The sequence below is a fragment of the Labeo rohita genome, chromosome 22 (genome assembly GCF_022985175.1).
Source record: "Labeo rohita strain BAU-BD-2019 chromosome 22, IGBB_LRoh.1.0, whole genome shotgun sequence".
NCBI classification, from domain to species: domain Eukaryota; kingdom Metazoa; phylum Chordata; class Actinopteri; order Cypriniformes; family Cyprinidae; genus Labeo; species Labeo rohita.
In genome coordinates this window covers 46,288,402-46,309,230 of record NC_066890.1, presented here as the reverse complement: position 1 = coordinate 46,309,230, position 20,829 = coordinate 46,288,402, and the positions used below count along the sequence as shown (strand labels likewise).

The following is a 20,829-nucleotide window of genomic DNA, read 5'->3' as shown; positions in this document are numbered from 1 at the left end:
GCCTGTCGGCATCTGAGGCATTATCTTGTACTTTAGCTATATCTGATCAAATGCACATTATCATTGCTTTGCTTGGTTGGAACAGGAGCTACACTATTTTTTTTTCTACATTTGTTTCTTTTTCTGCCACGGGATTGACATCACGTGGTAACTAGGAATTAAACAAGCTTCGATCTGGATCCAACTCTTACAAAGAGCTAAGATGACCAAACACCTGAGAAGAGATAATGCCAACCACTCAAAGGACCTCAGAGGATGCGAATGCTGAAACAACATACAAAACTACCAAATTTTGACCAAAGTTTGACTGCAACATATAATGATTGCTGTAATAGTGTTTATCGTCTGTTCGATTACATGTCATTAATTAACTGATTTTTACTTTACATTTCTGCCATTTTTACATCAACTTGACAGTCACCACTGTTAAGCTACTACTAAGAGTGTTTCAGTGTAAATTTTCTGTAAAGCTGCTTTGCAACGATTGGTATTGTAAGAAGTGCTATACAAATAACTTTGAATTTAGTTAATTTAAATAGATTATATCACCCTTTTAATAAACAATGTAGAATGCAATTGAAAAACGTAATTTTTGTCAGAAAGAATAAAGATTAATGATGGAATGAATATCCTCCAGCAGTTTTAATTTTGAACACCAACTTCTTAAAGACATAATACATACGATACCTTTTTATTCATAAATTGAAAAACCCCATAGGAAAATTTCAAGAGAATCCATGGCAAAATAATCTACTGTATTCTAATGTCATACCTGCACCACTCTAATCCCACATTATAAACACGGCACTTGCGGCAGTGATTAACATTATATGCAATACCCACAACCTCACACCAAATTATAAGCATAAATCAGAAATTTACCTTATTGTTTTTTTTTTTTTTTTTTTTTTTTTTTTTGCAGTTGGTGCCATCTACTGTTGCAGTTTAAGTTTTCTCTGTGTTTAATATATGATTTAATTAGACAATAGGCACAAGACCGATTACTCTCTCTCTCTCTATATAAAAAACTTAAAAGAAAGTAATGACCACAAACAGAGGGAAACAGCAGAGTAAAGGTCATTGCACACTAAGTCTAAAATCTTCATCCAAAATTTTCACGTAAAAAAATTTATACGATGTCATGTTGTGTCAATAACGTTTACACATTGCCTCCAAAACTTTTGTCCGCCATTTAAAAAAAAAAAAAAATCAAATCAGGTTAGATTTTCTGTGTTTTTTTGCATATGCAGCAAGCATTTTGTGCAAGTGTGTTTTTTTTTTTTTTTTTTTTTTTTTTTTTTTTCACAATTCAGAGCCGCCATACAAGCAAACGCCACAATTCAAAATGGCTATTGAATGTGCAAGGACCTTAAAAGTACAGTTACATCACTTAAAATGTGCTCAAGTACATAATTTGTAAAGTATTTAAAATTCAGTTTCTGAAGAAAGTACTTTGTTACAGTAACACATTTGTAATTAGGTACTTTACAGCTCTAATACTTTGGGTATCTTGTCTTTCTACACATGAGGAGGTCATGCGATCTTTAGAGATATTTGATTAAAGCTAAACATCAACCTACTAGTAGTGATTATATATACAGTATCTCACAAAAGTGAGTACAGTCCTCATATTTCAACATTTTTAGTGTATCTTCTTAAGGAACAATACTATAGAAATTAAACTTGGATATATTTTAGAGTAGTTAATGTGCAGCTTGTATAGCAGTGTATATTTACTGTCCCCTCAAAATAACATACGGCCATTATTGTCAAAATAGCTAAAAACAAAAGTGAGTACACCCTAAGTGATAACCGCACTGTCATTTAACCATACAAAGCCACATGTCCTGTTCATCATGTTCATGTTTTTATCTGCTTGACAGGACCATACAAAGTTGTGTATGTTGTATTAGAGCAGTTAAAATTTGGTGCTTTGAGTACAGTTCTCTCATACTGACCACTGGATGTTCAACAAGGCACCTCATGGCAAAGAACTCTCTAAAGATTTGAGAATTAGAATTGTTGCTCTCCACAAAGATGGCCTAAGCTATAAGAAGTTCAGTAACAATGTGAAACTGAGTTACAGTATTGTGAGGGTCATACAGAGGTTTTCCAAGACGGGTTCCATTCGGAATAGGCCTCGCAAGGGTCGATCAACGAAGTTGAGTGCTCATTCTGTGCATCAGGTGCAGAACCTGGCTTCAAAAAACAGATGCATGAGTGCTGCCAGCATTGCTTCAAAGGTTGCAGAAGTAGAAGATCAGTTTGTCAGTGCTCAGACCATATGCTGCACACTGCAACAAGTCGGTTTGAGCTGGCATCATCCGAGAAGGAAGCCTCTTCTGAAGCTGGCTTACAAGAAAGCCCACAAACAGTTTACTGAAGACAACCTGTCCAAGAGCATGAATTACTGGAACCATGTCCTATGGTCTGATTAGACTAAGATAAACATGTTTGGCTCAGATGGTGTCCAGCATGTGTGGTGATGCCCTGGTGAGAAGTACCAAGAAAATTGTGTCTCTCCTACAGTCAAGCATGGTGGTGGTAGCATCATGGTTTGGGGCTGCATGAGTGTTGCTGGTACTGGGGAGCTGCGGTTCATTGAGGGAAACATGGTGCCTCCCCTTCAGAAACTGGGCTGAACAGCAGTTTTCCAACATGATAATGACCCCAAACACACCACCAAGATGACAACTGCCTTGTTGAGGAAGGTGCAGGTGAAGGTGATCTGACCTGAACCCTATTGAGCACCTATGGGGCATCCTTAAGCGGAAAGTGGAAAAGCACCATGTGTTTTATTGTTTTTATCATGTCATTCCAGACAGACTGGATTATAAAATCAGATCTCTGTGTGGAGCACTGGCTGTTGTCAGATTCTTGTGCAAACAAAAATCTCACTAGATTATTACATTTAATCTCACAAAACAATTCCCTGTTCATCTGAAACAAAACAAACTTTTCATACAAGAGACACAGGGTTGATTGACTTTGAATGGATGGAATCTAGAGGTTTAGAAAAGACAGAGTTCAAATGTTGATGTCACAGTGATTGACACTGCTGGGTGTGTCTTATATCACTAAGATAAACTCTTCTATAGCTACTTATTCACTCATCCTCTTGCATAAAACGTGTCTCTTCTATTGAATCTGAAAGAAAAGAGAGACAATCACAGAATTTAAAATGACAGAAGATCTGGAGATCTCTCTAAGTCTGTGGTCATTTGTGAGAAATCTTAGCATCAAATTACTGTTAGAAATAAAATGCACAAAATCATTTAAATAACACATATTGTCAACAGTACATCTGACTCATTTTATATAGTCATGCACCTTCCAGAACAAGCAAACTCAAATGTAAAGTTTGCATTGACGCATTAAAAGCTTCACAACTTAAAGCTACATTACACACATGGGGCTATATACACTTTTAGACTTAATTGTGTCAATATTCTAAGAATGATGCCATTTTGCTTGTATTTCTACACTTAAGAATAAGTGTGATTTATTTAAAAAAAAAAAAAACCTAGTGCTGGGGTCTCTTAACCTAGTTAAGAGTAGCATAATGACTGTAATATGTTAAAACAACACACATGGTGTTTTAGAGTATTAGACTTGCATAGATGAATTTGGATAAATATAATTCAAAGTTCAACAAACATGAAATCCATTGATATATTTATTTAATGAATTTAAATGTTCTAAGTGATTACAATAATTCTTCTATTAATTATATACATTTTTGATGCTTAAAATTCTACTATGCTTGAAATAGGTCTGTTTTAGACAATGTATTCAAATGTATGTAATTGTTGGATAGCGTATTATGACACAGAGTACACTTACATTTAGACATTGTGTAGTTTTCAATCTGTACATTATTTTACAGATGACAACATTTGGCAAGAATATTAATAAACACAGGTAATTACAATTTGCCTTCTCATTTCCAATGAAATAATAATTATTAAACATAGAACATGTTACTTAAAATAAAATTATAAAATTTTAAATATACAATTTTATATAAATTAAATTGAGGAAGATGGTACTTCCTTCAACATCTGTCACAATTTTACATATTGACATAATTCCCTCCCAAAGGCACACACAAAATGAAGTCACTGTGTTTTTCGATATGGAAATTTGCTATTATGGAAAGTGTTGTTACATTTCTGACACATGCATGGGTGTTTGGCCAATCATAATGAGCTGGCTTTGTAGAAGCCAGGGCCCATATTCATAAAGCTTCTAAGGATCCTCTCATCTTAGTGAGGAGGTGGGGCTGACCCCGTCGCCGGGTATGACACAGCCTTTTGAAGACTGTGATTGTTCAGTTGTCCAAGAAGGAAATAAGAGAACACTTTTAAGTGTTTGGTCTATTATAAGCCTTCACTTTGAAATTATAGTTATAATTTTTCCTATTTTACCATGCACACTCACACATTTTAAATATAAATTTATATATTATTATTTTTTTTAATCATGCTGTTAATGTCATACTTAACATATTTGATAGGAAACAAACAGTGACAAAATAAGGTTCTGAAAGTGCTGTAAATATCCAAATGCTGCATAGTTGCATTTTTACAGTTGCCAAATATGTTAAAGTAGTTAATGTGGTGATTACTTCTATTTCTGACACTATAGCATTTCTGTGCTATGTTGGAGACGTTAGCATGTCTCTAATAAGAACACAGTCACAAACATGATCCCTGCACAATCTAATGTGTAGCGTCTTATTAACTTGCTGTCATGCATTGTGTGCAACACATTTCTTCTCCCTCTTTATGTTTTGTCAATTTTCTCCACTGCTAAAGAAATGCTTAAGCCTCTTTAAAGTCCTCGTCTGTATAACCTGTAACAATTTTGGACCTTAAGATCTCTATTAAGGGTTAAGATGCTTTCTGAATAACTTTTTCTTAACTACCCTGCAAACAATTCCTTGAGGGGCCCATGCTGGCGTTTTGCGGGCACAGTGGGCTAGCGCCAGCCCACTCCAAACCTAAACAGACCCAGTGCAGGCTTGCCCATGCAAGGCCCACAGAGGGCTCACTCCAGGCTCTCTGTGAGCAACCCTAACTGTGGGACTGCCCACATTAATCCAAAGAAGGCCCAGACATGAGCCTGTTAATAAAACATTTTTGGGCAGTTTTCTTCGTTACCATTAGGGGTGCTAGAGTGTTTTAGGTTTCCTTAACCTGTTGAGCGGTACGGTCCCCATTTTGTGAGATTCTAATTTCCGTGTTTCCTGGGAGTACAGTCCCAAATATGGGATTTAGAATATTCCGTGACATCACCCAACTGCCAAATTCAAACTGCATTTCCACGTGTTGGCTGGTGCTGAGCCAGTGAGAGATGCACTCTGTGCTTGTCATATAGTCACAATTATGCAGTTCTTTCAACCACATAATGTTTATATTAGGTTTCAGACATTTAAATACACATAAGTACTTGTAAAACAATACATTTAGAGTTTGTAAAATAAACACGGATGTCTATGGAAGCAGCAATAAAGTAAGCAAGTGTGTGAATATTTTAAATAAAAAAGGAAAAACGGAATAAAAGCGATAAATCTGTCATACAGCGCTATTGTGGTTGGAGTGTCTGGACTAGTCTGGACTATTTTTGACTGTTCCTGGTTAGGAAGAGTCTGGTGTTCGAGAGCTGCGCCGTGTTTTTATTACAAAAGATTGGATTATTCATTTGCTATGAGCCATATTCAGCTATGGACAATGTTTGGACATTGAGCGTTTTGCCAGTGAGCAAAATCTCAGAGGACCTGTGCTGGCAGGCCGCCTGGGTCCTTAGGCTACACACAAGGGCAAGTGCAGGCTTGTTTGTAGGGTAAGATTTTTTTTTTTTTCTAAGAGAAAACACCCACATTTCTAAGAATTTTGTCACTAGGAGCAAGTCTTTGCAATAAGAATTTTCATGAATATTGGCCCAGAACTCAACCAGTGTATTATATATATATATATATATATATATATATATATATATAATATGGGCTCTATGTCAACATTTACAGGAAATAATTCAGGCCAGTGTCTAAAGCAATTGTTACAATTATAAACATTTTGCAGATACTTCAAGGTGTATGTGTGTGTGTGTGTGTACTTGTTTTTGCTACATTGTGGGGACCAAGTGTCCCCACAAGGATAGAGAAACCTGAAATTTTTGACATTGTGGCCTGCGGTCTCCACAATGTTAAAAAAAATATATTAAAAACAGTAAATGATGTTTATCTTAAAATGTAATGATGCAAACATGTTTTCTGTAAGGGGTAGGTTTAGGGTTAGGGGATAGACAATATTGTTTGGTCAGTATAAAAACTATAAAAGTCTATGGAAAGTCCCCACAATTCACAAAAAAACAAACATGGGTGTGTGTTTGTGTAAACTTATGATCACAACTGATATTACTATTGTAAATTATGATTAAAAATATTAAAGTAAAAGACAACTACTTACTACGTGTAAACTCTATAGAATGTATGAGGCTTTTCCTGTACTGTTCGTCTCTGGATCTCTCATCAGTACCACGTGTCTTCCTTGAGAGTGTGTCTACACCGTACCCTACAAATTTATCTCTCTCTGTCTCTAATCTTTTTGTCTCACAATCTGTGGTGTTAGTCCCTAGAAATACAAAGACAATGTAGATATTAGATCAAGATTGTTGCATATGACAAAGATGACTGAAGTGATTTTAATCAGTTTAAAATGCACAATTGATTGATTATTATTATTAACAACAACAACAAAAAAAAAACTGACCTTATTTCGGTCAGTTTTTTTTTTTTTTTTTTAGGAAATCACTCATGAATGCAGGTCAGCAAAATAACAGTTTTACCTCATAAGATATTTTATATAATAATAATAATAATAATAATCATCATCATCATCATGTCACAGTACCACATTATCAGATGAACATGTCAGAAACATTGAGGAGATACTGTGTGATTCTTCATGTGCTTCTAACAATCACTTTATCATATATATTTATACAATATCTCACAAAAGTGAGTATACCCCTCACATTTCATTTCAGCAATCATTTTAGTATATCTTCTCAAGGGACAATACTATAGAAATTGAAGAGCCTGGGGCCTTAGGCTACAAACAAGGGCAGGTGCAGGCTTGTTTGTAGGTAAGATTTTTTTTCTAAGAGGAAACACCCACATTTCTAAGAATTTTGTCACTAGGAGCAAGTCTTTGCAATAAGAATTTTCATTAATATTGGCCCAGAACTCAACAAGTGTATTTCAAGAAAAACTGAGAATAGAGACTGTACAGTTTATAATGTTACATATATATATATATATATATATATATGATATCGGCTCTATGTCAGCATTGTTTACGTGAAATACATTCAGGCCAGTGTCTAAAGCAATTTTTACAATTATAAACATTTTGCAGATACTTCAAGGTGTGTGTGTGTGTGTGTGTGTACTTGTTTTTGCTACATTGTGGGGACCAAGTGTCCCCACAAGGATAGTAAAACCTGAAATGTTTGACATTGTGGGGACCGGCCAACTACTTACCATGTGTAAAATCTTTAGAAAGTACGAGGCTCTTCCTGTCCTCTCTGTCTCTGGATCTCTCATCAGTACCATGTGTCTTACTTGAGAGTGTGTCTACACCGTACCTTACAAATTTATCTCTCTCTGTCTCTAATCTTTTTGTCTCACAATCTGTGGTGTTAGTCCCTAGAAATACAAAGACAACGTAGATATTAGATCAAGTTTGTTCGCATATGACAAAGATGACTGAAGTGATTTTAGTCAGTTTAAAATGCACAATTGATTATTTGCATCAAAAAAAAAAAAAAAAAAAAAAAAAGACCTAAATAAAAGCCTAGGAAATCACTTATGAATGCATGTCAGCAAAATAACAAAATAACAACCTCAAAAGATATGTTATATAATAATACTAATAGTAACAACAACAACAATAATAATAATAATAATAATAATAATAATAATAATTATTATTATTATTATTATTATTATTATTATTAATTAATTAATTAATTTATTTATTTTTTGTAGTTTGCACACAAAATACTAGTTGCCACACATGTAAGAAAAGTAGAGAAATTTAACAGAGTAAAATAATCAAATCCATATTACATGTCATTTACGTACTGAATTACTGAAGGAGACGTTCAGCAAAAAGTCTCATAAAGAGAAAGAAGCTGGTGACATAATGCAGGCACTGAAGTTCCCTCAATAAGGAACTCATTTTGCAATTGCTGTATCGTTTGTAAGACTTAAGTAATTGTTTAGGTTTCTTCACTTTATGTCACAGTACCACATTATAAAATTATTAGTGAGTGATCAGATGAACATGTCGGAAACATTGAGGAGATACTGTGGGATTCTTCATGTGCTTCTAACAATCACTTTATCATCTGCATGACTTATATATTTATACAATATCTCACAAAAGTGAGTACACCCCTCACATTTTATTTCAGCAATCATTTTAGTATATCTTCTCAAGGGACAATACTATAGAAATTAAACCTGGCTATATTTTAGTTGTCAATGTGCAGCTTGTATAGCAGTGTATATGAAGAGTTCAGATGCAAAACCAGCTAAATCCATCTGACATCTTTCTTTAAAAAATGCATTTTTATCAGGCTCAGATGTATAGGTTTCTATGTAAGTACCGGTATTTCTGATTGGGTTGAGGCTGCTATTTTAGCAAGTTTGAAGAAAAAGTATTTGATGGACGTATAATATGTGTCAAGAGCATTCACTCAGTATCATTATCTCATTTTTGACTGAGATGGCTTTTAGCTGGTTTTGTCTCAAATGTGAGATCACCCTAAAGCCGCGCTTACACTACAGGATTTTTAGCCCGATTTTGCCCTGATTTTCCCCTCCCGAGAATGTTTGATATTCAGGATTTTAAATCGGGATGATCAGGGCTATGATTACGTCAGTACTTTCACAACAGCCAATGCGCGACCACAAAAAAGCTGCTGTATGGTCACAGGATATTGGAGAGGAGGAAACTGTTTCTTGAGTTTTTGCAGTAACACTGTCTGTATAATATGTTGAAAACATACCACAACCGCATGGAGCAAGGAAAGCTCTGGAGTGAAATCAAAGTTTTCAAAATACCGTATGAGTGCATAAAGCTGCTAGCACGCTAACTAACATATGTAAACATTAGTTGCTGAAATGACGCTCTGTTGCATAAGATCATGTGAGGTGCTCCCTCCGCCATGATAATCTTAATAATATCTTGTAGTGTGTGATGCACCACAATTTTCAGATCTTGTAGTGTGTACATGTTTACGATTTCAGAGAAGATAATCTGCAATGATTCTCCTTATGTGTGCGCTGCAACCAGATTTCATAATCGGTTAGGATTTTGATTTTAAAAATCCTGTAGTATGAGCCGGCTTAAGTAAACTTGTCAAAACAGTGTCTAAAGTGTCAATATTTTGTGTCAAACCATTGTTATCTAGGACTGCCTTAATCATTCTGGCCATGGAATTCACCAGAGCTGCACAGGTTGTTGCTGAGATCCTCTTCAAATCCTCTATAATGACATCATGGAGCTGCTAGATGTAAGACACATGGTGCTTCTCCACCTTCCGCTTGAGGATGTGCCATAGGTGCTCAGTAGGGTTCTGGTCTGGAGACATACTTGGCCACTCCATCTTTACCTGCACCTTCCTCAGCAAGGCAGTTGTCATCTTCGTGGTGTGTTTGGGGTCATTATCATTTTGGAAAACTGCCATTTGGCCCAGGTTCTGAAGGGAAGGCATCATGTTCTTCAGAAATGTACAGTATATAATGGAATCCATGTTTCCCTCAATGTACTGCAGCTCCCCAGTACCAGCAGGACTCATGCAGCCCCAGTCCATGATGCTACCACCATCATGTCTTACAATATTCTTATTACTCCTCACCAGGGCATCACCACACATGCTGGACACCATCTGAGCCAAAATATCTCATCAGACCATAGGACATGGTTCCAGTAATTCATGCTCTTGGACAGCTTGTCTATTCCAAATGGAATCCATCTGGGAAAACCTCTGTATGACCCTGGCCACAGTTCGTGTTGTTACTGAACCTCTTATAGCCTAGGCCATCTTTGTGGAGAGCAACAATTCTAATTCTCAAATTTTCAGAGAGTTCTTTGCCATGAGGTGCCTTGTTGAACATCCAGTGGTCAGTATGAGAGAATTGTCCTCAAAGCACCAAATTCACTGCTCTAATACAAGATACACAACTTTGTATGGTCCTTTCAAGCAGACAAAAACATGAACATGATGAATAGGACATGTGGCTTTGCATGGTTAAATGACATAGTGCTGTTATTACTTAGGGTGTATTCACTTCGGTTGCCAGCTGTTTTGACAATAATGGCTGTATGTTGAGTTATTTTTAGGGGACAGTAAATATACACTGCTATACAAGCTGCACATTGACTACTCTATAATATATCCAAGTTTCATTCAGTTTTTAGTATATTGTGACATTTTTATCTTAAAATCTAATTTCTAATTTCTCTCACATTCTATCAGCTGCAATACTTACACAGTTTTTCAGAGACCTTGCCTTCGTATCACAGCAGTGCATAGAAACAGAAATGAAGAGATTATAAGTGAATAATCCAATGAACATGTCAGAAACACTAAGAATATACAGTGTGATTCTTTATGTGCTTCTAATAATCCAGTGTTTCTCATCCCTGGTCCTGGGTGCCTCCTACACTGCACATTTTGTATGTCTCGCTTATCTGACACACCCATTTCAGGTCCTGGAGATTTTTTGACCTGATGAGTCGAATCAGGTGTGTTTGATTAGGGAGAGGCACAAATGGTGCATTCCAAACAGGATATATTGTTCTCCTAAGGGCACTTCGGAGTGAAAACAATCATGGCCGCCATATATTGAAGTGTCGTTCCAAACCGAAGTGCTTAAAACGGGCCACTTCAAAGGGCCCTTCCGAATGAAGGATTTCAAATGGTACAACTGATGGACACTTTGAGCCCCCATGATCTTTTTCGCTGATTCTTTCAATGATGACACCACCTTTGTGTGGTCATGGGATGATGACACAGAAGGGCACTTCAAGAAACAGTTGTTTGGTCCCCTACACCCTTTAACCCTTCAAAGCTCTCACTCTGGAGGATAAACCCTTTGAAAGGGTTAGGGCATAGGAATGAGCCCTTCTGAATGAATGGAAAGTGTTGGGGGGGTACCCAGGACCAGGGTTAAGGAACACTGTAATAATCACTTAATCCTCGGAACGACTTGTATATGATTCAGTCATCAGAATATTAATGTCATGCAGCTCAACACTGGATAATTACACACTTATTAATTATTGCACTAAATCAGGGGTGTCAAACTCGGTCCTGGAGGTCCACTGTCCAGCAGAGTTTAACTCCAACTCCTGAACACACCTGCATGAAAGTTTCTACGGTGCCTAGTATAAGACCTTAATTAGCTGATTCAGATAGCTTTAATTGGGTTTCAGCTAAACTCTGCAGGACAGTGGCCCTAAACTAAAATTTCCGTGAGCTAAGTAAAAAAAAAAAAACAAACAAAAAAAAACAAACAAACAAAAAAAAACATAACAATAATAATAAAATAATAAAATAAAAGAAATAAATAAAGACTATGAGTTTTGGCTGACTGGTTTTAAATTTCTCAAACTTCTGTGTAGTTCTGTGAGCCTCAGTAGCAGAACTACATAAATATTAATAACACAAATAGGCATAATCAAACACAGATCTTCATGAAGTTGTAAATTCATCATTTTAGCAATCAGTAACAATTACCAAAATGTTACATATCACATGCTGTATGTGATTCAGTCAGGGTGAGTATTTTACACACTTCATTAATTATTGCAATAAACACAAGCAGAGCTTGTGGTGATAATTATAAATATTGACATATTATATCACATATATTTAAAATTCATTGTAGCACAAGGAAGTAATTTTTCCTCCGGTTCTGTCAGCTGTAATACTTACACAGTTGCTGAAATTGTTCAGAGATCTTCGCTTCATGTCACAGCAGCACATGGAAACGGAAATGATGAATACAAGTAATCAGATAAACATTTTAGCAACACTCAGAAGATATTTTGCGATTCTTTATGTGCTTCTAATAAATCGCTTCATCATCAATGTGAACAGTGTTGGGGAAAGTTACTCTTAAAAGTGATGCATTACAATTTTGCGTTACTCCCTGAAAAAGTAACTCATTACATTAATTAGTTACTTTTTATGGAAAGTAATGTGTTACGTTACTTTTGCGTTACTTTTTAAATCTGGACAGGGCTTGCTTCTTTGTTTTTAATATAAAACAATTGTAATGTAAAGGGCTTTTTACGCCAAACGTGAAATGAATTCACCTCAGGCTGAAAGAAAAGTACATTTATGCAGGAGATCACTCTTCAGCTATTAAAAAAAAGGAAGAAAAAAAAAGAAGAAGCACAAATGTTTATCTAAAGTAATTTTTGCTTATTAGTATGGTTGAATTACTTAAATGAAGGTCAGCAGCAAAGACACTGGTTAATAAAATGGGATTACATACATAAAGGATATTTGTTTTATTCAACATATTTAATTATTGCAGGGTTGCGTCATTTTCTGAGTTTGCATTTCACTGTTTTTATTCATTTTGAGAAACACTGAATCTGTTTTTTGTGAGTGAGGTGAATTAATGCATGTTCACATTTAGTCTAGAATACAGTAACATCATGTTTACTCCCAATTTCCGGACAGGAGACTTGTCAATCAGTAAATGAGGAAAAAAGTAACTGGCTTTACTTATTTGAAAAAGTAACTCAGATATTTAGAAATTCAAAAGTAATGCGTTACTTTACTAGTTACTTGAAAAAAGTAATATTATTATGCAACGCGCGTTACTTGTAATGCGTTACCCCCAACACTGAACGTGAATATTTATTATTGATCACTAGTGTTGGGCATTTTAATTAAAAAAAAGTAATTAGTTATAGTGACTGCTGTGCTTACTTCTCACAAATAGTAGTAACTATTTTAGTTAGTAACTGAGTTACATCATCACAAAAGTAACTAATTACCAGGGAAAGTAACTACGGTGAAAAAATGTTCAAATATGTCAAAGAACTTGGATTTTATGTATAGAAAGCTTGAAATGGCTACTTTTAAATGAAGTAAGTCACGTTGAAAACAAATATTCTCTGGTAAAGTAATCCGTATAATACCAACGCAAGTTCCAGTTTTTCCTGTCTAAACTCAGCGCGGACATGTAGGTAACTTCGGTAAACAAACATGAACATTCATCAAGTTCATCTTGGCTACTTTTCGTTTCTGGAATAAGACATGCTGGAAGTCAGAATTTGCCTCAGAAGAAGAACACAACACAGCTTTGCAGATCCTATGGCTGAGAGTCTACTCAATTATGGACAATTATAGTAAGGCCACATTTTATTGTCAGTTGTAACCGGGGAAAAAAGTAATTTGTTTGATTACTTGTTACTGAAAAAAGTAATGCCGTTAGTAACACCATTTATTTATAATGCCATTATTTCCATCACTCTTGATCAGTAATAATTAAAGCAGTGTTGTTTGTGAAACATTAAAGCATCATTAATATATTGAAGCCAATTTCCGGCACTGAATATACTTTTTTCCCCCTCACAAATCTGACTTTTTTCTCAGAATGAGAAAACTCATATCTAGAATAAACTCATATCTGTGTGCTTTCATTGTCAGAATTTTCAAAATTCATGATCTCATGCAATTCTGACTTTATAACTCACAACCGTAATAGTAAATCTTCCCCCTCCTTTCTTATGAGGGTTAAGATATTTTGAAGACCAAAAAGCTAACATCACTGTAACATCACAATAAATCCTTCTCCCAACAAGAACTCTGGTCAAGGTTACTTATTTTATGTACTAGAAAAATTGATTGTCAAGCCACCTAAACCACTGCTCAGACAAATACAGAAAAATCTAACTGATAAAAAAAATATTTTTATTCAGTGGCGTAAATGGGGTTCCATATTAATGTAAATAAACAATACTTTCCACAACATTTATTGCTTAATGTTAATTTATGTTTTAAAATTAGTTCAGTGATGATGTGTCCATAAATAATTAATTATTCACTATGGAAAAATCTGCTGTAGCACAATACACATTTTTCTATTGTTGTATCAGCTGTGATACTTACATAATTCTTTTTCACAGTCACCCACTTCATGTCACAGCAGCACATACATAGAAACATAAATCAGGAGATTATAAGTGAATGAACAGATGGGAATGACAGAAACACTGAGAATATATTAGTTTTATCAATAGTACAGTCTCAAATATGCAGATACATTTCAAAATAACATCAAAATTAGGACTATAATTTAGGTCAACTGGTGCGTGGTCAACCTTTGTGTAGTTCTTTGAGCTTTTAAAGCAGAACAACACAACAACATGAACAAACACTAGTTGACTGATGCTTGACCCCTAATAACAGACATAATCAAACACAGATCTTAATGAAGTTGTAAATTCTGCATTTTAACAGCAATTCAGTCAATAGTGATAATATTAATGTCAGGCACCTCCATACTGGGAAATCACACACAGTATTTACAGCACTACATCAAACAGAAGCAGAAATAATTATTTAAAAATATAAATATTGCCTATAAAAATTATTTTTTACTATACTGTAACACAATAAAATACACTTTCTATTGTTGTATCAGCTGTAATACTTACACATTTTATTCAGTTTTTCAGACATCTCTTCTTCATGTCACAGCAGAAACACAAATGAGGATATTATAAATTAATGAACAGATGAGCATAGCATAAACAATGAGAATATACTGTGTGATCATTCATGTGCTTCTTAGAATTTAACTTTATCATCTGCATGTCATTTTATTAACGACCTGTAACAATTGCTGTAATGTTGAATGTGTGAGCATTAGTTAATTCCTTCATTAATGTAAATAAGCAATAATTTCCAAATAATTTTTGGTTAATGTTGATTTATATTAGCTTCATTATTAGTTCAGTGATGTCACTGAATGACACACACCTTGATACAAACTCAAATACAGCTGTGATTCACAACAAGCTGAGCATTTTAGTGATCAGTAACAATTACTGTAATGATGTACACTACCAGTCAAAAGTTTGGACACACCCTCTCATTCAGTGTTTTTTCTTTATTTTCATGATTATTTATATTGTAGATTCTCACTGAAGACATCAAAACTAGGAATGAACACATATTGAATTATGTAGTAAACAAAAAAGTGTGAAATAACTGAAAACATGTTTTATATTTTAGATTCTTCAAAATAGCCACCCTTTGCTTTGATTACTGCTTTGCACACTCTTGGCATTCTCTCAATGAGCTTCATGAGGTAGTCAGCTGAAATGGTTTTCCAACAATCTTGAAGGAGTTTCCAGAGATGCTGAGCACTTGTTGGCACTTTTGCCTTCACTCTGCAGTCCATCTCATGCCAAACCATCTCAATTGGGTTTAGGTCAGGTGACTGTGGAGGCCAGGTCAGCACTCCATCACTCTCCTTCTTGGTCAAATAGCCCTTACACAGCCTGGAGGTGTGTTTGGGGTCATTGTCCTGTTGAAAAATAAATGATGGTCCAAGTAAATACAAGCCGGATGGGATGACATGTGTGCCTTCAATTTTAAATAAATCCCCAACAGTGTCACCAGCAAAGCACCCCCACATCATCACACCTCCTCCTCCATGCTTCACGGTGGAAACCATGCATGTAGAGTCCATCCGTTCACCTTTTCTGCATCGCACAAAGACACGGCGGGTGGAACCAAAGATCTCAAATTTGGACTCATCAGACCAAAGCACAGATTTCCACTGGTCTAACGTCCATTCCTTGTGTTTCTTGGCTCAAACAAATCTCTTCTGCTTGTTGCTTTTCCTTAGTAGTGTTTTTTTAGCAGCTATTTGACTATAAATGCCTGATTCACGCAGTCTCCTCTGAACAGTTGATGTAGAGATGTGTCTGCTACTAGAACTCTGTGTGGCATTAATCTGGGCTCTAATCTGAGGTGCCATTAACTTGCGATTTCTGAGGCTGGTGACTCGAATGAACTTATCCTCAGCAGCAGAGGTGACTCTTGGTCTTCCTTTCCTGGGACAGTCCTCATGTAAGCCAGTTTCGTCGTGGTGCTTGATGGTTTTTGCAACTGCCTTTGGGGACACATTCAAAGTTTTTGCAGTTTTCTGGACTGACTGACCTTCAGTTCTTAAAGTAATAATGGACGTTTCCCTTTACTTAGCTGATTGGTTCTTGTCATAATATGTTGTGCCAACCTGACTTCTGCACAACACAACTGATGGTCCCAACCCCATTAAGAAGGCAAGAAATTCCACAAATGAACCCTGACAAGGCACACCTGTGAAGTGAAAATCATTTTAGGTGACTACATCATGAAGCTCATTGAGAGAAGGCCAAGGGTTTGCAGATCTGTCAACAAAACAAAGGGTGGCTACTTTGAGGAATCTAAAATATGAAACATATTATATACAAGTTATTTCACACTTTTTTGTTTACTACATAATTCCATATGTGTTCATTCATAGTTTTGATGTCTTCAGTGAGAATTTCCAATGTAAATAGTCAAATAGAATAATAATAGAAAATAAAGAAAATACATTAAATGAAAGGGTGTGTCCAAACTTTTGACAGGTAGTGTATATCATTGTATGTAATTTAGTCATTATTATATTAATGTCTCGCAGCTCAATACTAGACAGTCACATACTTAAATAATTGCAATAAATCAAGTTGCAATAAATCAAGCACAGCAGAACTTTTGGTAAAATTATAAATTATGCCTAAGAAATTTCATATTACATATTTAAAATCTAGTGTAGTGTGTTTAAGCTTTTTTTTTTTTTTTACATTGATTGTATCAGTTTTAATACTTACTTCGGTCTTTTTCATTTTCACAGACCTCAGCTTCATGTCACAGCAGCACATAAAAAGAGAAAAAAAAAACATTATAAGTGAATGAACAGATAAACATGACAGAAACACAGAGGGCACTGTGTGATTCTTCATGAGCTTAATCACTTCATCTTCTGCATCACTTTATATTAATTATCTGTAACAATTATAGTAAATGTTGTATGTGTAAAAGTCACCAAAAAAAAAAAAAAAAATCTAAATTGACTGGCTTTGGCTTTGTTGGCTTGTTAGCTATGTTGTTTCAAACACATACACACAGATCAGTTGCACACAGAAATTGGAGATCATGTTGTGCACACACACAGAAACATTCAGGAGCACAGAAAATTGTCAATACTTAATTGACCTATTGGTAAGGCCCTCCCCTCAAATGCAGATGAGCCAATGGCAGTTAAGTATCAGTTGCACAAGGACCGGAACTTGCACATCTTTAGGTTTCACCGTCATAGAGAAACACTGGAAGATCTGAAGCTTTTATCGATTGGTATTTATGCAACAAAAATGGTAAAAACTATGTACCTGGGGTACTTGTAACACTAATTCCAGGTATGCTGACAGGATAGGCAATGACTGGGGTAAATGAGGAACTGCAGAGGGCTTATGAGCTTTACATTTTTTTATGAAATGTAAAACTCAGGGGGACTTTAAATTAAAAAAAGTTGTACATTTTTTTGTCAATTATACATTGGCAGTGCTTTATAACTTAATAATCTTAAACATGGTATAATTCATCGAGAGGTGCTTTTATATCCAATTATAGGATTATATATTTATATTCAATTAAGTGAAATATAATTTCATTTTTTATCATATCCATTTATTTTTTTCTGTGAAGAAATCCTGAACGTGGTTTGAGATGAAAGCAACCAAGTGGCTATGCATTCCTCCAAGACTCTTGCATGAACAATTTGGAATATCCATATAATATTTGTGTTTTTTTTTTATTATTATTATTAAAAAAAAAGGTACTTGCATTAAACATGCAGATAAATGGGAAATAATACATCCCCTATAATGAACTGCATCACTTAAATGATATTTCTGTTATAATGAACTTCAAAATTCTGTTGTCGAGCCACTGGAGTCACATACTTTATTGATGCCTTTATATCTTTCTGGATCTTGAAAATGGTAGTTGCAGAGACTATCAATAGAGGGACAGAAAGTACCCAGATTTAATTAAAAATACTCTTAATTTCGGTTCTAAAAATGAATGAAAGTCTTATGGGTTTGGAATTGTATGAAGGTGAGTAATTGACAGAATTCACATTTTTGTGTGAACTATCCCTCTAAACAATATTGTTTTCTCTTGTAAGAAACAAGTTTTGAATCTTGAATGTTTTACAGTTTGAGGTTTAAATTTTGTGACCACTTTTTAGTGCAACACCTGTATTGTACAGATGCTCATGTTTTCTTTTTCTTTTTCTCTTTTTTTTTTTAAATATTGTCAGTTACTGTTTAAAGCTAAACTGTCTTTTACAATACAGGCATTTTTCAGTGTTTGACACATTGTTAAATGAATTGAGTATTTGATATTGTTTAGTCCTAACCCACTTAAGGCAAACAAAAGCCAGTGAATGCACTTTTAAGAATGTTTACATGAAGTAAAAATAAACCATGTTCAATTTGTATATTGTGCTGGATTTATTTGCTTTATAGATATAGATATAAATACACCATTAAAACCAAAGAAGTCCTGTTTTTTTTTTTTTTTTTTTTTTTTTTTACTGGTGGCAGACTGTAAATTAATGGACTGTAAATTTACGGTACAAAGTCCAGGTAATGAGCTGCCAGTACTGTTTTTTTTTACAGATTTTTTTTTTTTTACAGTGTTGTTTTACTTGTTTGTTTTTGATAAATCCGAAAGAACTACAAACTCTCCAGTGATGTCTGCAAGAAAGTGATATTAACGCGACAAGCTCGCACACTCAATCCTCTCTGCGTGCTTTGCTTATTAGCTCGCGTACATCAGCTATAAAGGTGTTAACAGGCTACTGAATGTTTAACATTATACTTCGTAGACATCCTTAATCTCTAATAACTTCATTCTGTTCTCTGTTGTCAATGTTTCTTTGCCTGAATACGCACCTGTCACATAATGTGTACTATCAGCGTTTGGTATCGGCACATTTTAACGAGTATGAGTACAGGAGCTCACTATCGGGCCCGGTATTGGTGCATCCCTACTATTAATAGTAAAAAGTACTGACAATTATTTTTATTATTCTTTTTTTTTTTTTTTTTTTTTTAAAAACTCCAAACTACTGTTCAAAAAATTTCAAATACTAGACACACAGACAGGTTAAAAAGATTAGAGCTTGGTTTCACAGTTTCATACATTTATGAAATACATTTTTAAAGTAAAACTCTCTAAGTGAATCAGTTTTAATACTTACACAATGCTTTTTCAGGGTAATCCGCTTCATATCACAGCAGCACATGAGGAGATTATAAGTGATCAGTTGAACATGTCAGAAATGCTGAGAAGATATTGTATGGTTCTTTGTGTGCTTCTAATAATCACTTTATCATCTGCATGGCTTTATCTTAATAATCAGTAACAGTTACAATAATGTTGTATGTGTAAACATTACTTAAATCCATAATTGATTAAACAAAGCAGTAACACATTACCATATCAATCCTTTTGTTAGTTAACTACATAATTTAACATGAACTAAAAATTAAAAAGGGCATACATAACTAATGGCACTGATATTGTGAAGTGTCACCAACATATCATAGAATTATTGGTTAATGGTTATTTATATATATTTTTTAATTAGTTCAGTGATTTTATATTTATATATTAAGCATTCAAACAATACTTTTAAACAATAAAGGTAAGTTTTCTCTTACTATAACAGTTTTAATACTTACTAAATTTTCCATAATCATTCACTTCATGTCACAGCAGCAAACAGTAGACAGAAATGAGAAGACAAGTGAGTGATCAGAAGAACATGTCAGAAACACTAAGATACTGTGTGATTCTTCATGTGCCTCTAATAATCATTTCAGCATCTGCATGACTTTTATGAATAATGAAAAATATTCATCAGTATTACAATAATGTTGTATATCACATGCTGTATGCAGTGGTGGATGAAGTACATAAAGTACTTGAGTTGAAGAACAGATACCTTGATATTATTCTGGTAAAAGTAAGTACTCCTTTTCAATTTTACTTAGTAATATTACAACAGTACTTGATTTTTAATGTAATTATGCATTAAAAGTAAAAAGTACAAATCAATGAATGTTTATTTATTTTGCAGTTTTAAATGCTCCATTAGCCTATATAAATTGTCAAGTAGCCAGAACTTGTCAATAAGGTAGATTTTACTCATTAATCTGCAAATACAAAAACATTTCATTTCCAAAACTTGTCATACACATAACTATTACTGATAATTAGTGATCATTCAAATGTGCAAACAAACAAATGAAAATAACCTGTAGGTTACGTATGCAATCCTGGTTCCCTGAGAAGACACCATGTCACAGTTTAGGCCCTATGGGAACACCTCCAGTGTGATCGATGTCTGAATAGCAGTTAGGTGACATCAAAGAGCACCTAGAGAGCACATCATCAGCTGCCAAGCAAGACTGGCATGTATTCACATGTGCTTCAGAAACCGGTCACACTGGGGGAGTTCCCATTGCACCAACATGGTTTCATTTTGAAAAAGAACAAAATGTATATAAAAATTATGAAAACAAAATGTCTGTAAATGTGTTGACATAAACATACAATACAAAAACAGATGTCAAATTTTGGGGAAAAAAAAAACAAAACAACAACAACATTCTAAGAAGAATGCTATGC

The 20,829-nt window shown here is 34.7% G+C and overlaps 1 protein-coding gene across 2 annotated transcripts in view; it reads right to left on the bottom strand.

The window, feature by feature from the left end:
* Positions 1-1,358: 1,358 nt before the first annotated feature.
* The window catches only part of LOC127153642 (uncharacterized), a 34,132-nt gene continuing 14,661 nt past the window's right edge, over positions 1,359-20,829 (bottom strand). The window contains exons 7-16 of one of the 2 annotated variants that reach the window (XM_051094849.1): positions 19,881-19,901; positions 19,397-19,420; positions 16,962-16,991; positions 14,754-14,783; positions 14,206-14,229; positions 12,013-12,042; positions 10,565-10,585; positions 7,547-7,711; positions 6,471-6,635; positions 1,359-3,147 (exon numbers count right to left, since the gene is read on the bottom strand). In XM_051094849.1, the coding sequence (XP_050950806.1) occupies positions 3,107-3,147; positions 6,471-6,635; positions 7,547-7,711; positions 10,565-10,585; positions 12,013-12,042; positions 14,206-14,229; positions 14,754-14,783; positions 16,962-16,991; positions 19,397-19,420; positions 19,881-19,901 (551 nt within the window). In that variant the 3' untranslated portion in view covers positions 1,359-3,106. The remainder of the gene's footprint in view (positions 3,148-6,470; positions 6,636-7,546; positions 7,712-10,564; positions 10,586-12,012; positions 12,043-14,205; positions 14,230-14,753; positions 14,784-16,961; positions 16,992-19,396; positions 19,421-19,880; positions 19,902-20,829) is intronic. The other variant, XM_051094850.1, reaches the window with a different exon arrangement.